General features: G+C 43.3%; 1 protein-coding gene across 2 annotated transcripts in view; it reads right to left on the reverse strand.

Moving 5' to 3' along the window:
- tln2a (talin 2a) overlaps positions 1-23,183 on the reverse strand; it is a 94,407-nt gene that overhangs the window by 41,421 nt on the left and 29,803 nt on the right. For both annotated transcript variants that reach the window (XM_030090063.1, XM_030090055.1), the window contains exons 3-8: positions 3,717-3,888; positions 3,139-3,236; positions 2,219-2,348; positions 1,890-2,042; positions 1,019-1,161; positions 446-573 (exon numbers count right to left, since the gene is read on the reverse strand). In XM_030090063.1, the coding sequence (XP_029945923.1) occupies positions 446-573; positions 1,019-1,161; positions 1,890-2,042; positions 2,219-2,348; positions 3,139-3,236; positions 3,717-3,852 (788 nt within the window). In that variant the 5' untranslated portion in view covers positions 3,853-3,888. The remainder of the gene's footprint in view (positions 1-445; positions 574-1,018; positions 1,162-1,889; positions 2,043-2,218; positions 2,349-3,138; positions 3,237-3,716; positions 3,889-23,183) is intronic.

A 23,183-nucleotide genomic window follows, 5' to 3' on the forward strand; every position in this document is an offset into this window, starting at 1 on the left:
ACAAACTGTTCAAGTCTGGGTTTCAGACCTGTAATCATAAGGTGGGATCAGCTAAAGCACCCTGTGAACCGAAGAGTTTAACATGAAGGGAGGGTGAAGTTGATAGAAACTCAAAAAAAAAAAAGAAAAAAAGACTAGAATACTAGAATAAATTATAAGAAATATTGTAATATTTTAAGCGCCTGCATTTTTGATTTTCCAAGAACTTGAAGCCTAGAACAGAAGTAATGAATATCACAGTTTGAGAAAACTTACAGGAAAATGCCCTTTTCTATTGTGTTCATCTATTTCAATGCATCTGTCCATGTTTCCATCGATTAGACAGTTCTCCACATCTGATATGAACAAAAAACTAGAGGCAAAAAAGGACTTTGGTCTTATTTCAAAGGTGAATTACTCCGATTGCCTTCACCACACAGATAAAGCTTGCAGAAGAGATGCTTACTCTAAGAATCCAGGCTTGTGTTTGTGCTCTATGTGGGGACCGAACTGGATCTGAGCCTGGATGCCTCCGAACTCACAGGCCTTGTCGAACGACACCGGGTGGGAGCCGTTTAGGATGTCATCTCGAGCCTGAAAGACATTTTATTAAAAACACAACAGATATAAAACAGAGATCAGGAATAGGTGAGCTTCGTTGCATAATGTGATCTAGTTATTTACCACATTTCCTAATTAAAAAGTCAACTGTCTCTTCGTATTTCGCTAGCCACACGTCACTATTAGCTGATAATGGAAAAACAGATGGTTTAGTCTATTTTCTGCTCTGTAGTTCCATCCTCTCCTGAAAGGGGGGGGGGGGGTGAGATCGAACTGTTTGGAGTACCGACATGTCGCCAACTCCATTAAAATATATCTGATTTGTCTTCAGGCGTAAAAAGCGGTTTGTCTCTTTCTGTTCTTTACTGTCAAACTTCTGCTTCAAAAAGCAGCGGCTGCTTTCCGCAGAGAAAATACAGAGTTTCCACAGGAATAAGCATTCATGCCGAGTTAAAATATACTTAGGGGACGTTCAGACCTGAACATAAAGCAGATTGAGCTGAACCGGGTCTCTGGAGTCCACGTTCTGGTCCGAGTAGAAGAACTTGCGTCGGAGCAGAAGCGTCTCGCTCTCGTCGACACCCTGCTCTCTGAACGTCCTGCTGTGGTCCAGCCAGTTCACTGCAAACATAACACACACACACACACACATCCTGACACATGCCTCCATTTTCATTTAGACATCAATTCTACCGGGCTTCATTTTGTTGAGTCCAGATTGGACATTTGGACGTGGACTGTCGGGTCACAGAGTGGGGAGCACGTTGAGAATTCTTTGCCGATTGCAGCGACGACAGAGTAACGACTGGAGGTGGAGGCAGTGTCACAGCAGGTTCCTCACTGGAGAGATCAGTTCTGTCATCATCAGAGTAAATCTTAATGCAGATGAAGACCGAGGAGAATCCGTCCATCATCATCCACTAAAATTTCCTCAGAACATGGGATTTACTCTACAATAAGTAGCATCTCAGGTGAAAATAAGAGCAGGCTAAAATAAATTATTTCAGCCATACCTATCTCAGGAACAAAATGCAATATGGGAAGGAGGGCTACTGATCTGACTTGAGGTCAGAGCCCACCATGTATACCCCTCCCACATTCCAGTGACCGGTGGCAGATTTCACAGAGAGCTGTGAAAATGAGCTAATAAATGGCCACTTTGTATGTATAATATTCATATACAGTACTTTCATGTCTAAAAATAACAGTTGCTTCTGGGGAGGAAAACAGTGGATCAATAAGAACAGATATTTTATGAGTTAACAAAAGAGCAGAGTGCCTCAAACGCTCCGGTCGGTTGTGATTCTGCTGCATTTGAGACAATTCCGTCTCGCTTTCCTTCAACTCACAGTCATCGTCTGTGTGCAGTTTGGCTTTCAGCTTCTCCATCTTGCGCTCGTCTCGCAGCAGCGTCCTCTCCTTCTTCAGTGTGCCCATCCCGTCCTCTTTCTTCTCCTCCACCGTCTCTTGGATCAGAGAGTATTCCTCGTAGTTTGTGATTCCTAGGATCAAAAGGGAAATTCCCGTCAGAGTCTCGTAGATACGCGTTTTATTTGATTCATGTATTTGAACTGATTCCACGGGATTTGGCTTTACATTTGAAGTTCCCCGACAACACAAAAATACACACATTCAATGATTCAAAATGAAGATTCAATCAGGAATATTTGAACTGTACCTATTCTACTGCAGATAGTCACAAGCAGCTCGCCCACTGTTTTGGAGTCATCCACCATGATGGTTTTAATGGCTCCATCCAGCATTTTGATTTTCTGGGGCCTTTGCTTTTTCTTGTATTCAAGGATATCCTGCTCAAGACAAAAAAATTGAAGGAAAAAGAGGGAAAAAATTAAAAGAGGAATTACAAGAGAGAGGGGGAGAAAAAAAAACGAACTGACAAACTGAATGTAAGCGCTTAGAGAAAAAAAACGATCAAATGTGCTCAGGTCTGCATGGAGAGAGCGGGAGAATGCAGGCCAGAAAACCTCATTTAACGGCTGCCTATCACAGGCTGCTGCACCCCCTCCAATCGCAACAATGAAGAGAGATTTGGTTCACAATAATCAGTCACAGTCAAGCCTTCTACCTGGGTTGCCTTTGGTGGATTTGAGAGGGAGAGACACCATTTAAAGCCACAAAACCGCAGCCACCGGTGTACAGAGAGGCGGCGCTCCGCCGCCGCTGAGAGAACCAGAGTGGCTCCGGCTACGGCAGCAGGGATCAGAAGCGAGCTGGCAACTGGATCAACAGCTGGCTGGAGCGCTGCTGCAAAAGCTCCTTTTCATTTCCAAAGGTTTTTCTTTAACGCAAAGCTTCATCCTGAGCTTCACAGTCTGTGTGCTCTTTCATATAACTTGTTATTGGTTCATATTTTAGAAACAGGCTTAAATTTGCACTGAGATCACAGATAGATCGACTGATAAAAATACAACAACTATCAATGTAATGTAAGATATGAGGGATGTCGATGAGTTACGTGTGTATGTGAGTGGTTTTATATTATTCTCCACTGCCACATAGCTCAAACATTCAGGCCGTAGAAACAGCTGCTCCTGGTTTTAGTGAGTGTTTGTGGGTGAAACAGGCTGGTGTATTTACCCCATTGCGGAGCATGTAATAGTCCAGCGTCCTCCCAGACTCCAACCAGATGCCTTTTCTGGGGTCTTCGTCCGACAGAAACAGGCCGTAGTCTGAAGCTGGAGGTGTGAAGACAGACGTCAGCTCTTTAGACAAAGCAATGACAGAAACGATTCCTGTGTGGGAGCAAAACTAAACACGGAGCACAGCAATCGCTCATCCCGTGTGGTGCGGTGTGCACAATTTGATCTGCGATTGAGCTTTTAGGGAGACAGAGGAGGGTCTGAGCAGCAGGATTACAGGAACCGTTTCTTGAATCCTGTCACTTGTCACTATGAAATCACAGTAACTTCATGAATACTTGTACGTCTGCAGGAGTGGATCCAGAGGATTTTGTGGAATGATGAGACTTGAGGTTGCCAATCAAATTACAGCATTATAGATCAATAGCAGAGGCAACTAAAAGAAATGAGACATATCACACTTTAAAAAGACACTTGCTTCCCGACATTTTGTTGCTTCAGTTTCTTGTCGTTCACTGGCGAACACACAGACGGAAATAACTCTGGAAATGTGCCGACGTCAGCTGTGATCCTCACCCTGTCCGGTCTGAGCCTCCGGGACTCTCTCCCTGATGATCCTGCAGGCATCGTAGACGGCCGTGGACGGCTCGAACTGCATCGTCTTCACGACGTTGCATTGGCGCACGCAGATTTTCAGCGACAGCGCCACCATGTTGGCGGGCGGAGCGGACGGGGGCTGCAGCTACACCTGCGGGACAGGAGGGGCCGAGGTTATCACATGGCACAAGCTGAGGAGATTGAAAAGCTTTCTTCTAATTCCCACTGGGAACAAAACAACAACAACTAACGAAAAGTCATTTCATTTGGACACATCTGTGCTTTCTTTTCTGATTGCCATCCTGGTTTGATCAACAACCTGAGAATTGTTTCTTCTCAAGGCTCCGTTACAAACAACGGCGTTAATACGTGCACAGCGAGGCCCGTGTAATGCTTCATAGAACAAAAAGTGCCGACAGTAAATCCATCACTCTTCCAAAATGGCCCATCTGGTGGCTGCTGGGGACAAAGGAGAACGTCTCCAGACGCTCTGCGCTAAAGACTTGAAAGGCAAAGTGATGGGCAACATCTGGGAGCGGACTGGCACTTCTCTGCAATCTGTCTCATTGTCGGGTGTGTGAAAACATGACACCGCTTCAATACTTGTTGTGCTGTCACCAAAAAATATCAAAAAGACTGAACAGCCATCGTGGTTCTCATACATGCGCAGGCAAAAAAAGCAATTTTGCTCCCGTCATCCCAGAGAAAGTCCACACAGGGTGACAATAATACCGCGCTTCATATTTTCTGCTACCACAGGGGAGACTAAATGCTAATCTGCTGTTTCCTGCCTGTCAGTGTGTATTATGATGTTGTGCATTTCACGGTATTTAATCTAAAGTTCACTCCGCTGTGTACTGGTATTTCAAATGGATAACTACACTTCAGAGCTGATACTCTGTTGTCTGTCCTTTCATTCCCTTTCCGTTATATCTGAAGGCATTTTTTTGTGTACTTCTCAGAGTGATAACTCCTACGACACATGGAAATCAAAAAACTGAAAAACAGGACAGAACTTCCACAGAGTGACTGTCAAATTCAAGACAAGATTCAGTAATGTATCAGTTACAACATGAGCTTCTCAGCATCAGAGAAAACAGTAATACTGGAATAAATGCCAAATACTGAAAGGTAAAACAAACTTCTACAGCCATGAAATAAAAAATTAATCTGATGTGCAGACTGCCACTGTTAATGACAGCAGAAGGTGAAAGATGCTCTCAACGTTTCATTTCAAACACACAGCAAGAGGAGGGTGTTTGAACGGCTTCAGATTTGATTCTGCTGTGATTCACAACCGCATGGAGGAAGAGAAAGAAGGAGAGTCCTGTGAACTCCTACACAGAGCACATCCTGTTTGAGACCAACGGGAACACAGAGCTGCTGTGTGGCAGGACGGGATCAAAGGTCAGGGGTCATCCTGGGCCATGGATGAAGTACAGAGGCAGCCTCTCCTCCTCTCCGCCGCCTTCTGACCCTGACTCAGACGCTCAGAATCTGGTTCCTACGTGAGATTTGTTCACATACAGGAGAGAAGGTGTTAGTCTGGCACCTTGTGTTGACACATCTTAAATCTAACGTAGGCAGTGTTCCAGCTGTGGGTCATTCAAACATGTTGGAAGAAGCATCATTTGGTCCTTTTATCACTTTATAAACTGTATTGAGAACAAAGCAAACTAGCATTTAAGGCATCCTCTCATTTAAGCTGGGAAATTTCTCACTTATTGCGCTGCGATTAGTCTTAATCAGTCAAGTGCTTCTCTGGAAACCTCCTGTTGATCGAGTCTGGATCAGAGCCAAGCACTTCTCAGTGACTGGACTAAATCCTAAAACAGATAACCCTTCTTATTCTGATGAGCCCTTACCAACCAAAGGAAACATCTTTCTCAGAGCTAATTCTTTTTACTGAGTCAACACAAGTGATTCTGTGGAGACACTGTCAGGGCTGACCCAAAGGGTGATTTACAAGTGTCCCCAGATGCTTTTGAAATGCTGCCAATTCAGCTAGTCCTGCTAATAAGGAGCAAATCACAGAGTACCTGAAGGAACCTGTTTGCATACTATCAGTGGTTCCTCCTGGCTTTATTTGTTTCCTCCTGCAGAGCAAACAAAGTGTGCAATATTGCAGTAAAACGATAATATTTCTGTTCTACGCGGTAATAAGCGCAGCATCAGCCGGCATGAGGCTGAGAAATGGTCCGACGCAGACAGTAAAAAGAAGTGCAGCGACACGGGAAAGCAATGAGGGCACAGTCCGATAAAGTAATAATACAACACAATTGTTAACAGTGCAAGAACCAGCAGGGTTAGCAGTGAACAAAGAAAGCTTATTTACTGCCATTTAATAGCAGCACAGATAATTAGCTTCAGGCTACAACATGATTCTTTGGGGGTTTTTTTTTGGAAACCGAACTAAAAATCGTTGTGCAGATATGAATTGATTTGCTGAATAAACCGAATCATTGTTGCCGCTGAACTGACACGGCGGAGAAAGTCTGTCTGTCAAGTCCATTCAGAAGATTCTCCACACAGCGGAGCAAAACAGCCTCATCACGTGAACGATCTCTGCATCTGATGTATTTGGCCGTTTCTTTTTGCCACAGCCGTCATCAGCTTAAATAAACTGCCGCAACATTACAACCACTGACATCTGCACTAAATAACACTGACCATCTATTTATCAGGGGATCTTCAGTTATTGTGCAGCGTTTCTGGCCACGGTGGTGAGAATATATCAAGAGTGGTCAGAGTCTAACATGTGGTGTAATGTAACAGATGCGCTATTGCTCCATCAAGCTGCAGGAGATCTCTTAGAAAGGTCGCAGAGGCCTGGCCTCAAGCGCTCAGATCCATTTGTGCTTTGAAAAAAATGTAGTTCCCATGAAATATCAGGTCATGATGTTAATGCCGATTAGAGTGCCGAGTAAAGTTACTCAAGCGGCTTTATGTAAAAGGCCGCCACTTTCTCTACAGGTGGTTGAACTGATGATGCACACACACAACATTCAGCACTGCGCATTATTTGGGCTCCAGATCAGATTTCAAGTGCGTAAACTGAAGGCCGATCCTGACAAACACACAAAGAAAATCGGCTCAGGCAAATCCTTTTTAGCCTGAGCAATAATATGGAAATTGGTCACACGCTGTGCTTTATTTATCCTTCCTAAAACCCGGCGGAGCCTCAGTAAGATGAGAATCCTCTAGCATAATTTATTTCAGTCCACACAAACGCATGCACATGTGCAGGAATGACAGATTTGTTTAGAAAATAAATGATGCCCTAAAAACATATTCTGCTGATTAAAACCCAAAATTTTTACATGATTACATTTAAAATTATGGACGCAAACAGAATTATGAGACTGATTGTGGGTATGGCACTCCGATGAGACACATCTGAAAAAAAAAGAAAAAAAAAAAGATAAATCTCTCTTTCATCCTGCATCAAGACAAAGCAGCGACTCGGTGGAAGCTGGATTACATCCCAAGTATCCCATCATTCTTTTTTTCCAGGGCAATGAGAAAGGATTTGCAGAGATCAAATGTGATTGTAACAGCCCACAAAACACTCGAGTAGGACCATGTCATTAGGCTACTCCCAAATCCAGTGTGGGAATCCGGCTCCGGCGAGCGCACAGCACCGACAAACCCCTCAGTAATCACGGAAGGACGTCATCTGAGGCAAAGTTGAGATAAAGCGCCCCTGATATTTATTTTGGGGGGAAAAAAAAAAAAAAAAAAAGAAAAAGAACAAAAACTGCAAGAAAGACACAACAAATAACTTCATAAAGTCCTGCTGAACAAAATCTGTAGAGAGAAGGTTATCAGAGGTACTGGTCCCAGATCTGCCATCAATATCAGAGTCACAAACATAACGCACTATTCTCTGACAAAAAAAATAAATAAATAAATAAAAATCAATCAAACTCCAGGAGCTTGTTGAGGCCTGGTATTTCATGTGAAGATGTATACTGACAACCTCTCCAACCCCAAAACCTGATCTGCTCCCAAAACAAGGGGCTTAATTTAAACTGTCTAAACAGCAGCAGCTGAAGCCAGGTGCACTGAAGCGTTTGGGTGTGTCAGAGTCAAACAACCAAGTTCCCAATGTAAATACACGTAATAAAAAGCCTCAGGAACGCTCTGACAAAGAGCCTTGTGCGTGACGAGCAGAATGCGCGTGTGTTGGTTAATACGCAGGAATCAGGTTACAATGCAGCCTTTAATTATCAAAAACACTGCGGCTTTATCGGACGGCGGAACAAGTACTCTCCGACGATAAGATAGCCATACTAATCTCATTTCAAGAGCAGAGCATTCATGGACACACGAATGAAAACAGAAACATTGTTTTGCAACGTGGGCACTAAAAAAATGAGGGGTAAAAAAAGAGACTATCATTCTGGAACAAGCAAACACCCACGAACAGCACAAAACGTGCTCCCGCTCCACTGGGCTTACGATAAGCTGAAAATATCTACAGCCATGACAACAACTGTGATAATGCATGATAATGCATCATGTTCTTTTGTGGAGCGCAGCGAGTTCGTAACACTTGCTGCCGATGAGAACTGGGAGCAGCTGGGAACTGGGATTGTCGTCAGCCGGGAAGGTCCCACTTCGAGGTTCACAGCATTCCCAAAGCTGCTTCACAAACATGCCCATTACACAACAACCAAGAAGGGAATGAAATGACATCTTCTGCCATCTGTCAAACAATCGCTACAACTGTTGCTTCACTGGAGAAGTGCGAGGTAGGGTGCTGATTTACAATTTTGATTATAACCAAAAAGATGATCAAACTTCTTTCTCAACTTGGAACCAAACTGCAGCCATGTGTGATCCACTTCTGGGAGCTCAACTACATTCCCAATGCAAATCTCCCAGTCTGGCCTCATTCAGATGCATTCTTCCCAGTATGTGTATCATGACCTGCAGAGTTACAAATAACATGTGAAGTGGTTTGTGTTGATCCATCACCGTGCAGCTGTATGCACTGCAAATCTTATACTTTTGTTTGCATAATCAAGATAGCCTTTTAACTAAGTTAATTTCAACTCTGTGAATTGATTCTTCAAGATTACATTTAGAAAATCCCACTGTATCCGCTTCATTACAGGATTTAACCATGAGCCTCTTTCACGATGGAAAATGACTGTCAGCTTTATCACCATTTTTAATGTTCTCATGGCTGCAAAGAGAAAGTTTAAGTATCAACAACTTTGATGTACCATAAAACAGTATTATGGTGCAAATTTTAGAGCAATTCAATTTGTAGTTGTTGGTACATTTATGCTTAAAGTGATGGATGAACCTGAACTGGAAGAAAAACACAATGTTAATGTAATCAAACCCACACAGACAGCGTCGTGACCACAAAGAGTTATGAAATTCATTCATCACAAAATCAATTTGTGAACATAGTCAAATCACTGTCAAGGAGAAACTCCATCCTTCCATCTTTTGCGCCCACATTGTTCAAAGGCCACGCCATCCAGTCCATACAGGGCAAACACAGAGAGGCAGACAACCGCCGACAACACAGACTCACGATGTAGGGTTGACTGATGCTCTGCATACGCAAGAAAACAGCTGGATTCCATCCCATGAACCTCTGAAACGTCTACCTTTCTCTACCAGTGTGCCACTGAAGGCAGGAGGCTGAGAAAGAGGAACAATGAGGCGGCGTTTCTTATTGGTTTCTATTCTCAACACTGCCCCCGCGGCTACCGGGGATCTGTGTTCGTAATCTTACAAAAGACAAACAGAAATACAGAGGAAATGAACGCGGGGTGCAGACAGAAGGCTCTGTGTGTATCTGGATGTATATCTCATGTCAGCCATCAATGAGCCTTTATTATGGGAAGAAGCCGGAGCAACCCAAGATCACCAAGGAATAAGGGAGAACGTGCAAACTCCACTAACGTGACAGTGAATCCATCCATCCATCTCAGTGTGGAACCCAATTCCAGGGGGTCCATATTCCATACTGCACCAGCTTCCTGGGCTTCAGAGAATACACTGTGAGCAGGATGCTGGTGCATCAGACACACACACACTTACATTCACAACTATGGGCAATGTAGGTAGATCAATTAGCTTGAATATATGATTTAGGATTGTGTGAGAAACCTCCCACCCACACACACCAAAAAAAAAAAAAAAAAAAAAAAAAAATCAATGTTTAACCTTAACTAAACATCCAATGAACAGTGGGCTGCCGGCGCCCGGGAGCCGGTCCGGGTCAAGGGTTAGCTCAGGAAACCACAGAGGTAAACCGTCAGCTATGAGTTTAATCCCACGAACACAGACGCACACGCTCAAAACATACAAAGTCTGCACAGAGGCTCCCCAGACATGAACCAGGGATCCTTACAGCATGTGATGGGAGTGCTAATCACGGCGCCACTCCGCACTCAATGTCAAAGCAGGAAATGTTGACAGCAAAATGCCGTTCACCTCCTGATTTAATACGGTGTGGATTATTTTTTTGCCAGTGAGCTGAAGCGTGATCATGAGTGAGTTAATAAAATCGGCGGTGCACAAACGCACGTCCTTGTCGTCATTTTATGACGCTGCACTGAAGACACAAATAAGGCGAGGCTGGATGTCCAGTTCCACTTGATAAGACGACGGCGACGACTCCGGCAGCAGCCTGCCGCGGCCCTGCTGTCATCACGTCTCTCCTCGCTGCTGAATCCGTCTGTGTGCCGGCCCGTCTGTTTCCCTGCATGCTTTATTTACCTGCCTGGCTGCTTTACGTGCCTGTACAACTCATCCACCTGCTGCGCTCGTGTTTGTTAGTCTGCGCCGCGATCTGTCTATTCTCTGCTTTTCACCCCTCAAAAAAAAATCAATGCTAATTTCTGCAAAATGAGACCAGGCATTTTAAACTGCTACAGCTTTTTTTTTTTGTTGTTGAAACAATTATTCCAAATAAATGTTAAAAACAAAGCACGCCATCTGCAAATGAACCACTGGCCTCATAAGGAGACCTTTTGAAACGCAAATCCACAGAAAAATAAGGCAAACAATGAGTATATGAATCCATAATCATTACTACGCTGTAGACTCCCACACTGAGCGCTGAGCTTCCCCCCCCCCCCTCCTGACTTTACCAGCTACACCTACACTCCTTTGATCAACTGCAGGCTCACATAACAAAGCATATTCAACAATGCCAATCCACTGCAAGCAACAGTTTCCACACAGACCCTCTCAGGCTTAATTTAACTATGCAGGCCTCTTGGTCATTAACTAAATATTGAATGGAGTGTTTCTTGGAATAACGTGGTGCCCAACCCTGATGCATTATGCACACACACTGATAGTGCTCCATACTGAATAAGTGAAGTGACTGAACACATGTATCGCATGGACTGACAGCGGGTTTTCAAGGCCGTGCAGGAAAAAAAGAAACACGGCTCATAACAATGGTGTCAGAGGCATTCGAGCGGCTTAGCCCCAAGGGTGTGTTTCAGCCAGGTATCATATACCATACGCAAATGTAAAGGAGCACCAGGTGACGGGGACATTGTGCCGGTGGGGCCAAAAAGAAAGGTAATACTGTGTGAGCACATGCGATCTTAAACATCCTGACGATTTAAAGCCAGTTCTAGCGATTTGTGTGCAGCACTGTAAATTAAATGTCTTCTTCAATGGATTACAGTATCGCAGCACCCACAGGAGCATTATTTCAGTCCAATATATGACATTTCAACCAACATCTTTTACCTCTGACAGAGTATTCACGCTGAATTGTTGCTGCTTTCTGTGTGTAACTACTTGTTTCAGCGCCTGTCCCTCGAGTCCGTTTCATGGTAACATCTGACGTTATGTGCCTGTTGCCTCGTAACTCCCAGAGAATCGCTGCCTTCCAGCTCGCAGAAATCATTGATGTATGCTTTATTTATTGTTGACAAAGTTAAAAAGGGGCGCTGATGTGTTTACTTGGGGTTTTGTATTTGTGTGAACCATGAAGCCTGAGGGTTGTTGAACTTCTCCCCTCGTCCTCCTCCTCTCCTCGACGGCACTTTTCCTGAAGGCCTCACTTTGCCTGTGTGGAGGCAGCTCTTTGAAAGCCGAAGTCAGGGAACAAACGTCTCGGTGCGCCGTACAAGCAGCAGATCACATGATCGGCTGTAATATGATGGCAGTCTTGCTCTATGAAATGAGCATCTGCGTCTATTTTTAGTTAAGTATAGTAATCCTTCAGGCCCAGTTATGGACGCAGCATGGTTAAAATAAATAAATAAATGAGATGAATAGTAGCACGCGCAACACTGCATCTCCGATCGAAGGACAAAAGCACCTCACTCCAACCACAAGAGCAAAACTGCACCAGTGAGGACTCCTTCATAGTTTCTCTCCTTTTTATGGTCCATTTATTACTCAATACAAAAGCGGATGAAAAAACAAGTATTTCTTAAATAATATTGCAAGCAGTTTTAAGGAGGTTGAAGAAACAAAACTTAAAAAAATATGCTTATAAAATATCAAACTAAAATGAAATAATTATCGTGTCACTTGGAACTGAATTTGACTTTAAAATACCGTAATTTGAAATTAAACTTATGATGTGAAAGATAGATAATGTGCTATGAAACAGTATTCAGTCCATGTATTTATGTAAATTCCATTTCAGTATTAGAATTTTGTACCAAGTTAAGAGCATCTGATATTATCACCAATGTCAAAGGGAGAGCTGTCTGCTCTACATGGAGGCTTCTTCTACCACAACTGCACTGGTTACACAGGTTCTATAGCCCAACACTGATCACTTCATTTTTTAATTTACTTATTAAGTTTTCACTCAAGGAAATACAATACTAGATACAAATAAACATAAATAAATACATAATTAAGAGTTTTGAGAAGAATGGCAATCTAAACTCTGCTCGTTTGCCTCCAGTTTGTACTAGATTGTATTGTTTATGATTAGAAATATTTTGACAAAAAACAGGACCAGCTGCAAGTCTACCACTCCTGATGGAATCAGAGGTTTTTTTTTATTGACCCTGCGTACTGCAACATCTCACCCGTTTGTGTTCAGCACTGCGTCGCCGGAGTCGGTAACTCAGACCCGTTGGTTAAAACTCAGACACACCGGAAAGAGAGGGAGGCGGCCCGCAGAACGTACGACTGGCGAGGGGGAAGCGGGTTACGTTTTGCCGCTGTCCACAGCACACACTGAATTCGATTTCATTTAGAGAAAACCTGCAGCCTAAGAGTCAGACAAAAGGCTCGTGAGAAAAAAAGAAAATGAGACCGAGCAGTGGAACATGTAGCTATTGTTCAATAGATCAATGAGGCAGTGCAGCGCCTGCTGGGAATGCCCAAGCCCTATTACAGTAACATGGCCTCTAATCCAATAATAGAACAGCCCACAAGTCACACAGGCCAATCCTGAAGGAGTTCTGGACCCGAGTCTCTCTTCAATATTTGGCTGTGGCAGGTTGCTAACCTAGTTCTGAAACGGAAAACTGGGCTAACACTGTAATTAGTCCGGTCGTCTGCATTTAAACGATTCCCCTTTATTTTGCACAGAAATGACAGTATTTTACTGTGAGCACTGTTCCTGGTTAAAGCACTGCAAATCGGCCTCATCAAGCGAGACAGCAACACTACAGCACAACGTCACGTTGTCATGAGACGGCGACACTGGCTTCATCCGCAGACCGAGATCTGCCGTGAACCTGGCTGCGCCGCTTTTAAATCGACGTGGCTGCAGAGAAACTGCATTTCACACACTGTAAAACACAATAAAACAGACAGTGAGATGAAAAGCTTTAATTAGACACGCCTGTTACGAAAAGGTTTTTAAAAAAAGCCATGCAGAAAGTCTGGAGCCGCTGCGGGAGGACTAAAGCGCTCCTGGAGCGTGCTGCAGATTACGATCCTCCTACTTTATATGCACTGCTGCTGAATAATAATCGGACTGTGTACGGCACCCCTCAGCGAGGCTTCTGTTAACATCCTAAGTGGCTTTCAAGTTATTGAAACAGAGTCTGTAATAATGTGCTAAACACTCAGGATAAAGCTGCATGTCAGACAGAAGCCTGCAACCTTGAAGCTCAAGCTTCAATTGTTGTGAACCGGTGTTGTAAAGTGTTGAGCAAAAAACGTAACGACTGTGGCCTTGGATGTTCAACTAAGAGGTTACATTCATGCATTATTGTGCATTAACACTCTCTGGCAGTTCAATACACTTCTGCATGACAAAAAGGCTTTTTTTTTTTTTTTTTTTTTTTAAGATGAATACGAACAACTGAGTTTGAACATTTATTCCTTCAACAATGAGTTAATTCAAAGTGTCTCTCTTAATTTTTCTTGTCATTTCAGAGGGAAGCCGAGTGTAAACCTGTGGCTGCTCCCTGCCTTTGCCCAGAGTTAGACGTTTAGAGAGTCAATTGTTTTAACATAAATACGCAGTGTCTTCTGAAATGATCAAACACCAGCCCACGTACTCGTCGCATTACACCCTTCTGAATATTATTCCATGATGAATCAGTTCACCGCGTCTGGAACGAGCCGACATTTACTTGTAAATATCCTCAGGTGTCAAAGAGACGCCGTCATCACATCAGTGAAAACACAGAGCAAAACGATATATTTAAAGTTTCAGCCCGACTACTCATCAGGCAGAAAAGAAACTGATGTAAAACAGGGTCTCAGTCGTACGACGCGGTTCAGGACGAGGCCGCCGCCGCCGTCGTTATGCAGCCGTCCGAACGGGGCGGCGGTGGACAGGAGGTCGAACGAGCGGCCTTGTAGCTTCACGCTCGATGGAAAAAGCAGGGCGCGGATCGGAGTGAACACCATTCCGATCCCTCAAAGCATATTAAAGTTGAAAAGACATCACTCAGCTCAGCGGCTCAGAGTTCACACACAAACGCAGAGTTAATAGTTTAACAGCTTCAATCCAGACATCGCGAGATTGATCAATGAAGGCTTTGAAATGGATCCGGAGGGAAGTGCTTCAACATTTTTGTTTGTTTACGGGTTATAGATAATGCCACTGCCGAGAGCGAGGAAGCCGAAGATGAAGCATTTTCTAAAGAGTATCTCTTTATTTTTATTATTCACAGTTTCGAAATAGCTTAAGATTGAAAGAGCCCAAAGCGAAACGTGCAGGGTCAGGACTTCATAACGATCCCTTTGGCAAGGATCACAGCTTGTAAATGTTTTTACAACAACTGAAAGTCTTTTCATTTTAGTTTGGGTTTTTTTTACCCCCCTTTGTTCCTGCAAAAGGCTTTGAACTCTTTGAGATTCCTACGATGTGTCTTCTGAGGCAAGCCTAAAGATTTCCAATGTTTATAGATATACGCAGTGATGACTGTTGCTACACCTTTTTTTTGTTTTCTTCCAGAATTAACTGGATTCGATCCATCTTCAAATCCTTCCGTCCCTCTTTTCCTGCTGCTGGCTGCCACACGAGCCCAAAACATAATCCAGCCACTTCAGCTCCAAACAGGCAGAGATGTGTACTTATTCTGATCCTTCTCTCCTCAAACATGCATTTATTTATTTATTGTGTTTTCAATCCTCTTTATGAGTGAACAATTGATTTCTACTTTTCTAAGCTTCTTTATCCATGTATTTTTTATAAATATGAGAGCAGAGCTGTTTTTCTTCTGATGACTCTTTAATGGAGGTCACGGTCGTGCAGGTGTAGCGGCTCAGGAGATCAGTCCTCCTCCACTCTCCAGTCTGCGCCGTCTCCCTGGACGTGCCCTGCAGTCAGAGGGAAGTCTGAATCTCGCTCCTACAGCGGCCCTGTGAGAACTACTCCTTGCAAAGTTTGGTGGACCTTCCAGACCTTGATGTGACCTTCACTGTTCCTCCAACCAGGCAATTCCTAAAGCACATTAAAACCAGAGGAAACGGCTCCCTGGGAACACTCTGCTATCTTCTTACAGCCTGCCTCTGCTTCGTGGGAATCAATTATTGGAATTTGTCGAGGGCACGGCCGTTGTTTAAAGGAGCCAATGGGTTAAGATTGCTGAAGTGAGGTTTGAGGAGTCAGAGTTATAAAACTTGGAAGTACAAAAAGGTTTCTAACGATCATAGAGCAAAAGCAATATCCATGAAAACTGCTTAAGACCTTAAACTTCTTGAAGGATCCAAACCTTTGCACTTTGGCAGTTCTTCTTTTCCCCTTCCATTTGTTTTTCTTCACTCTACAATTTATAAATCTTTTATAAGTGCCTTATTATCCAGTTGGACTCCCGTAGAGCTGGAGCTGATCGGTGCATGACACAGGGCAAAGTCACTTTCTTTGTAAATCCACAAAAACTAAAACTTAAAAGACGTAGACTTTTAATTTTTCCAAGTACTTTACTATTAACAGTAGGCCTGCACAATATACCGTTTGAACATCGCCATCGCAATGTGCACATGTGCAATAGTCACATCGCAGGATGTGCAATATTTTTTTATTATTATTAGTATTATTAACTTTTGTTTTGCTTCGTAAAAGCAGCAAGGTGCTCCATGCTCTGCACAGCTGCACTCTCTTCCTCCCTCCTGCTCGGCACTCACCGCCCCCCTCCCTCCTCCACAGCAGAGAGGAGAGGGGAGGGGCCGCTCTCAGGTACACTCTGAACACAGGCGACATGCAGGAGGAAGCGACGAAGGATTTAGTCCTCAAAAGAAGGTCAACATCCAAAATTTGGATGTATTTCGACTGTAAAAAAAGATGATACAGAACAAAAAAACGTTCTCTGCCGACAGTGCCTCGTCGTGGTTGCCTCAACACGAGGTAATACGTCAAACCTGTTGGACCATTTGAATTGCCATCACAAGCTTCTGTATTTCCAGGACAATTACAGAAGCCTTTGCCGGCATAACACCGTATGATAGGAACTCCAAACAGCATCGACAAATCATGGATGCAATAACTTTTTACCTAGCAAAAGACATGGTGCCATTGAACACCGTCGATCATTAAAGAGGGATTTAAAAAAATGATCCGCACGCTCGACAAGCGGTATGAAACACCACGTATTTCTCTCAAGTGGCCATCTCCTCAAATAGAGCTATTCAGGTCATCTGGTGAAAATTCTTCTATTTTTAATATTGCAATATATATCGCAATATATTGCAAGCCCCCAAAAAATCGCAATGTCAGTTTTTTCCAATATCGTGCAGCCCTAATTAACAGTATCAGATATTCCGATCTGCCTCTTCATACAGAGACAGCCAAAAGGAGCGCGTTCAGATGTGCAGGCACACGCGCATCAGGTTTCAAGGTAAACTTGTCATTGAATATTAATGCTTGAGCTCCACAAGGCTTGTGTTGTTTTCTTTCTGTCTGCATCGAAGGAAACATGTTGCAACTTTAAAGAGAAATTCCACTTTCAAACATTTTTGATCTGAGTGGAAGTTCTCATTGGTGCTTGCTGGTAGTGAGTATAACGGAGGAAGCGGGGCTTTAGAGATGCGTAACCAAATTCCATTTTTATCTTCATCTCTCCGTCTATTCCCCTTCTGGAAACTGGCATGTGGTTGATGTGGACCACTGAATGAAAATTTCATGTGCATGATGAAAACCAGAGGCAACTTGTTTTACTGGTCATTTGTTCGGCAGCGTAACAAATGTTGGAACAGACCGAGTTTCTACTTGTATTTACAGGCCAGAGGGGAATCTTAAAAAAAAAAACTGTACTTTCATCCTCATCAAAGAGATATGTAGAAACACATGTAGGACAAACATCTTCATGTTCTCTCAAAACTAGACACCAACGTGAAGCTGGGGTTCGGCGGCGGAACATCCTCAGCGACACGGACTCCACGCCCTTTTCTCAGCCTGCCGTGTTTTTGCATGTGCACATTTGCGTGCATGTTTTTAAGTATGAGAGAGCAAGAGGGAGACACACAGGCTGGCAAACAGCAGAGGCCGCCAGGTGAAGCAGCTCCAGTGCAGGCGTCAGGTTTCATGCAGACAAGAGAAGAGAAGCATCGAGTCCCACGAACCTTATGAGAAGCCTGGCAGTGACGCCTCGTCCGACCCAGTCTGGTATCGACGCAGACGGTCGGATGGTATGCTAATTTAGTGTTACTGCCTTGTTTGTTGCTTTTACATTCTTATAAAGTGAACACAAACGGATGTAAAAACTGTTAGAGCAAAGATTAATGTTTTCAAAGAGAGAAAATCCAGAGCGGAGTAAGACCTGGATCAATCTCGCCTTTTAACCAGATGGAGGGAATCAATCTGAAATATGACGCCGAACCACCGTCACCTCCACAATCTGTCATACAGATATCAGTTTTGATAGCTGGGTGAAAAAAGGAGCGGATCTGTTCGACTGAGCAGTTATGAGCCACCGCTCGGTTAATCATGCATTCAACCCTCGCTTAAAGGCAGAAGCTTTAACTTTCGACCTGAAGTATGGATCCAGCCTATAACTACACTACTGTTACCGGAGGATGTGTTGAAATACCGGTTGCCATGGTGACACGGGCTGGTTGTGTCCTGACTAATATCTGATCTGTTTTTATTTATTTATTTTTTAAGGCTGCGATCAGAAAAAAACACTGCAGTTCAGGTGATATTTGCTGGTTGATATATTATGGATTTAGGGATAAAATTACTTTTTTGTTTTTTACCAATCTGGAGACAAAAACCCTGAAAAAACAAGTCCTACTGAAAGCTTGCCAAAGATGACTGTCCTTAGGAAAGCAGCGGATGTCATTTCAGGCCATGATGGGACACTATAAAGTCCACAATTACTTTGGATTTGCATCTCTTCAAAGCAGCGGGAGCTTTCATTGCCCATTGTGAGGAAGCAATGAAATACTAACAGTGCAGAAAATGATTCCTCTCGTCTGCTAACCCATCTGAATGAATGGTACAATGAAATGATCCATATATGATTAAATGATTCCAGTTCTTTGTTGGCATCAGAACGAGGCCGACGAGTTTTTGCACGCTAATGAAACTGATAGAATATCAAGCACTGACTGATGAGTGTTTAATCCAAACCTGTAGCAAAACCACTTGTGCAGAAAATCTAAGCATACTGGTAATGTCTTTGAAATCATTCATGCATATTATTCCTAATGTGTAACTAATCAAAGTATCACCTCAGTCTTCTCTTTTTAAAGTGGCTGCTATGGTTTTTCCTCCAGCCGTGATAGGAGGCTCAAAACATCCTGCTCTGTGTGGGTAGACACTGCAGACACTGCAGCCACCTCACAATGAGAAGTGTGTAGCGCCAGAAAAACGGGCAAAACACGTTCCAAGTGCGAACCTGCAATGAGCCGTTGGAGCTTAATCATTCCCCACACAATCGTTCCCTGTCACAGCAGCGTGGCGACTTTCAAAACGCACGGCCAACGAGCGCTCGGAGCCACGCCGCTCACCTCCGATGGCGATGCTGCTTCTTCAGCGAAACAATGACCTTAAAATGCGCCGTCATGCAAAAGCAGCAACACTGTAGCTCTGCTTCTGCAGAAGTGGCACATGCTTTGTACTGAACTGCTGATATTGTGTTTTGTGTAAAGTACTAAGATATCAACTGGTAGCATAATAAATAGACTGAATAAATGAATCCCCTGGAGATGCAGGAAGCTGAGCAGCCTGTACTCCGCAATAGAAAAGCTGCGTAAGTCGCGACACGAACAAAGTAAAGCAAGAGCCATCTAAGTTTTCCTGAAAGTCTGCCATAAAATACAGATCGCATCAAGCAAAATATAAATAAGAGGAGCATCAGTCATCCTTAAAGCTCCTCTCTCAGACATGATTTAATACAGCGCTCGAGGGACATCAGCACTGCGCCTGGTGCTCTCAAAGCGCTCTGTATGAAAGCCGAGTGCCACCAGTCAGCAATGCAGAAATCCAAGAGTCACCAAAGCAGACACAGACCGCCCTGCCAGTCAGACTCTCACAGTCAACATGAATCACTTCACATTTGTGTCCGTGCTTTCAAGCATTGTGAATTATGCGGCCATGCAAAAAGAGAGCTGATCTTTGTGCATGAATGTGCACTTGCACAACCTACGTTTCATTTCCAATTCACTTCGATAGGGCTCGATTTGAAACCAAGAGGCTGCAGTGAAAAGATTTACAGCTTGTTGTGAACAGTCGATTACTGGGGGGAGATCTGGTAAATGCTAGTTTGGCCTATGATTCATCCCATCCATCTGCACTTGTGCTTGGAGGATTTCATTTTTTTCACTTCCGAACCTGTTAGAGAAAAATTGCTCTTTGGAAGACTCCACTATTTCACAAACAAAATTCTCGATTCGTTCTAAGAAATTGACTTTCTGTTTAAGTACAATATTCTGTATAGACCAAATATAAATGGTAAATGCGCTACACTTATACAGAGCTTTCTACACCGCTACTGTTACTGCAAATGTTACTGTAATTCAGTAAAATGAGGACTATTTAAGCTTAAAATTGATCCAGGGCTTTCCTGTGTTTAGTTTACTGGTTCTCTGTGGACACAAGGATTCCCTTACCTTGCCACCCTAAGTGTGAGCAATGTACTAGATGAGTGTATGATTCAAAATGACCAGTAGGTGCGAATCAAACTTCTCTAAGCAAAATACAGATAGAAATACAACTGTGTGTGCATCCCTATGCATCAGCCCTGTAAAGGACTGGAGAAACATCCAGGTTGCACCTGGTCCTGAAGCCCATCGTCAGCTGGGACTGGCTCAAGTTCTATGAGACCTCGAGTTAAATCAAGCAAGTCAAGAAGCCCGATGGATCAAATCAATAGGTACGCTTTCAACTTACAACATAATGTCATACATTTCCAAGACTGAGGCAGAAATGACATTTAGAAGCAAAGAGAACAGTGACTCCAGTCAGCGTCTCTCTGCTCAGGACTTATGGCACTTCAGGTCATTAGTACCCAAGACACACAAACCCTCCTGAGCCCCAGAAACTTCACAGGCAAGTAATGAGGAGACGGCGAATCAATAAACCCTGCCATGCACTAAATGTTCTCATAATCTCTGTGCTTTGGTGTGCTTTTAAAAGTTATTGGGCAGATTGTGGTTCTTGTGGGACTGTTGGCTTTAGTTAAAAAACAGCCGTAATTACGGCTGTCATATCCAGATTCTGTCTGAGCCCCTCATTCTCATTAATAATTCCCTCAGCCTTGTGCGGGCTAAAGAGACTGTTGATTGAAATACTGTCTGGGTGAATCATCTCTTTGATTGAGCCTTCGTTGTCCTGCAATTTACTCTGAAGACGATATCCTTAAATTGAACCAACAGGAGCCATTAGTGTACAACGAAATGTTATCCATTTTAATTTTGTGGTTCAAGGTGACAATCGACAATGCAGGAGCAGTTTCATTTCTTTAGCGTGAAAGTGGTCAAATTTACTGGACAGTATCACTCATTTTCAGCTGCTCAGATGGGGTTACCGAACTCTCCCAGAGGTAGCAGGTGATTCACTGCGATGGTGCCAGTCAGCTGCTGTTTCAGTGGCCTCAGTCACCCGACAGCATGAGCCGTGACCCACTGCTTTACCAGCAACATGTCTGGCAGTGGAAGGAATGCTGTGAGCGCGCGTGCAAAAGCTGAGGTAAGATGTAGTTAGAAGACACTTGAGTTGCCAACACCCGGGCTAGTCAGCACCACTGGGACCACTTCTCCTAAAACAACCCACAATCCGCCAGTTGACAAATGGAAAAACGAGTTACATCGCCACCGAAGGCTTTCTTCTCATGATACTTCACTTCCAATTAGGAGCTGCGCTGAAAGAAAGAAAAAAAAAAACACATCCAGTGAAGCTCATGAATATAATACTTCCTTTAACATAACTTCTTCAGAAAACAAAATACTGAGGAAAGCCTGATGACTTTAAACAGGTGGTTTGGCTTTGGCTGTTACTCTATAGACTGTGAAGATCCTTCATATCTCAAACTTTCTGCTGCTCTGACTCAAAAAATTCCACATCTGGTCATGGTCAGACGTGACCACTCCTTTACCATCATCATGATGAATAACGTCTGCGTCAGCTACTGCGGAAAGGTATTGCATGTGACAACACAACCGCAGCACAATTGTATCATGTACCAAGCTTGTAGTTAGTTTCCACAGTTGGCAACAAAGTGCAGCGCAGACCAGATGCAGCAATCAGCTACAATATTCTGAGAGATGGGATGAGTGTGACTCGGCTGAACGGGGATTAGGCAAGATAAATTGGGTGAGAGGTGAAATGTTTTTCTAGAATTTATGTGTCAAAAGCAAGAAAAACCTGATCAATTACTTGATGTCCAATGAAGGCTGGCCGCATCTTCACAGGTTGTTTACTTTTCTGCTGTGGTCTGTATGCATCCAAATTGGGAAAAGGGCAACAGCATTCAACTAACTGTCAATAGGGTCATACTCCAAAATTCACTGACTCGTGTGGTTCATAGGATGCTCCATCACTGTTCTTCAGCTGCATTTCGACTGCAGGAACTTTCCCCAAATACTGGGAAGATCACAAGAACTTCAGGGCCCACATGTGTTCCTGTCACTTGAAACAAGGCGGTGCTGTCATGACCCAGTCTGAACATTTGGTCAAGAAAAAAGGGTCTACGAGTCACTGTTGTACTATGAGAGCAACACAACCATGAGACTGACTGCTTTGAAACAAATTCTGTCAGAAAAGTTCATTCTGACGAAGGAGCTGATTGATATTTCATCATCTGTATCAATCTGATTCAAAGAAATTAATCCAGCAGTGTTACAGTAATGTAGAAAAGGTATATGGAGACATTTTTGCGTTGATAGAGAAGTCTTTTTTTTTTTTTTTAATTGCCAACAACTAATAACTCCTGAATAAATGTACCATGACAATCTAGGACAGGAAACGGTTGGAGAGAACATCAGGACGCTCTAATTACCCCAGACTGCGACCTTGCGTTCATGAATGATTCACAGAAATGTCGATAGTAAGTACAACTACATGACCTACAGTGTGATATTTCATGAAAAAAAAATCTCTCCATTTATACCAATTTGGCTCATCTTCACTAGAAAAGCAAAAAGATCCCGTTATGTCTTTACCTCCCTTTGGCTGAGGAAATGCAGCTCAAATTATTCCTACAGACTGGCAAAAAAGAAACTTGAGTATTATTGATTATTTACTAAGTCAGGTTTGGCTGTTCAATCAATAACATCATTATTAGTAATTAAAATGAGAAGCTCTGCAGTCCGTAGGAATTCTTTATTGAGTACATTTTGGAAAACCGATATGAGCAGAAATCAGAATGATTATTGCTCAATTTTTGACAGACACTGACTCAGCTAGTAAAAAATGTGTAATTACCTCCGCCAAGGAGGTTATGTAATCACGTCGGTTTGTTGGTTTGTTGGTTCACAGTGACTGACCCTCTGAAATCCCCCTATTTTTGTCTGTTCTGGATCCTGGTATCCGGAATACTTCCGTGATCTGGATCAGCAGCTGATATCTCTTAGAGTCACTGAACAACTTAC

This window comes from Salarias fasciatus, chromosome 1, assembly GCF_902148845.1.
Source record: "Salarias fasciatus chromosome 1, fSalaFa1.1, whole genome shotgun sequence".
Taxonomy (NCBI): domain Eukaryota; kingdom Metazoa; phylum Chordata; class Actinopteri; order Blenniiformes; family Blenniidae; genus Salarias; species Salarias fasciatus.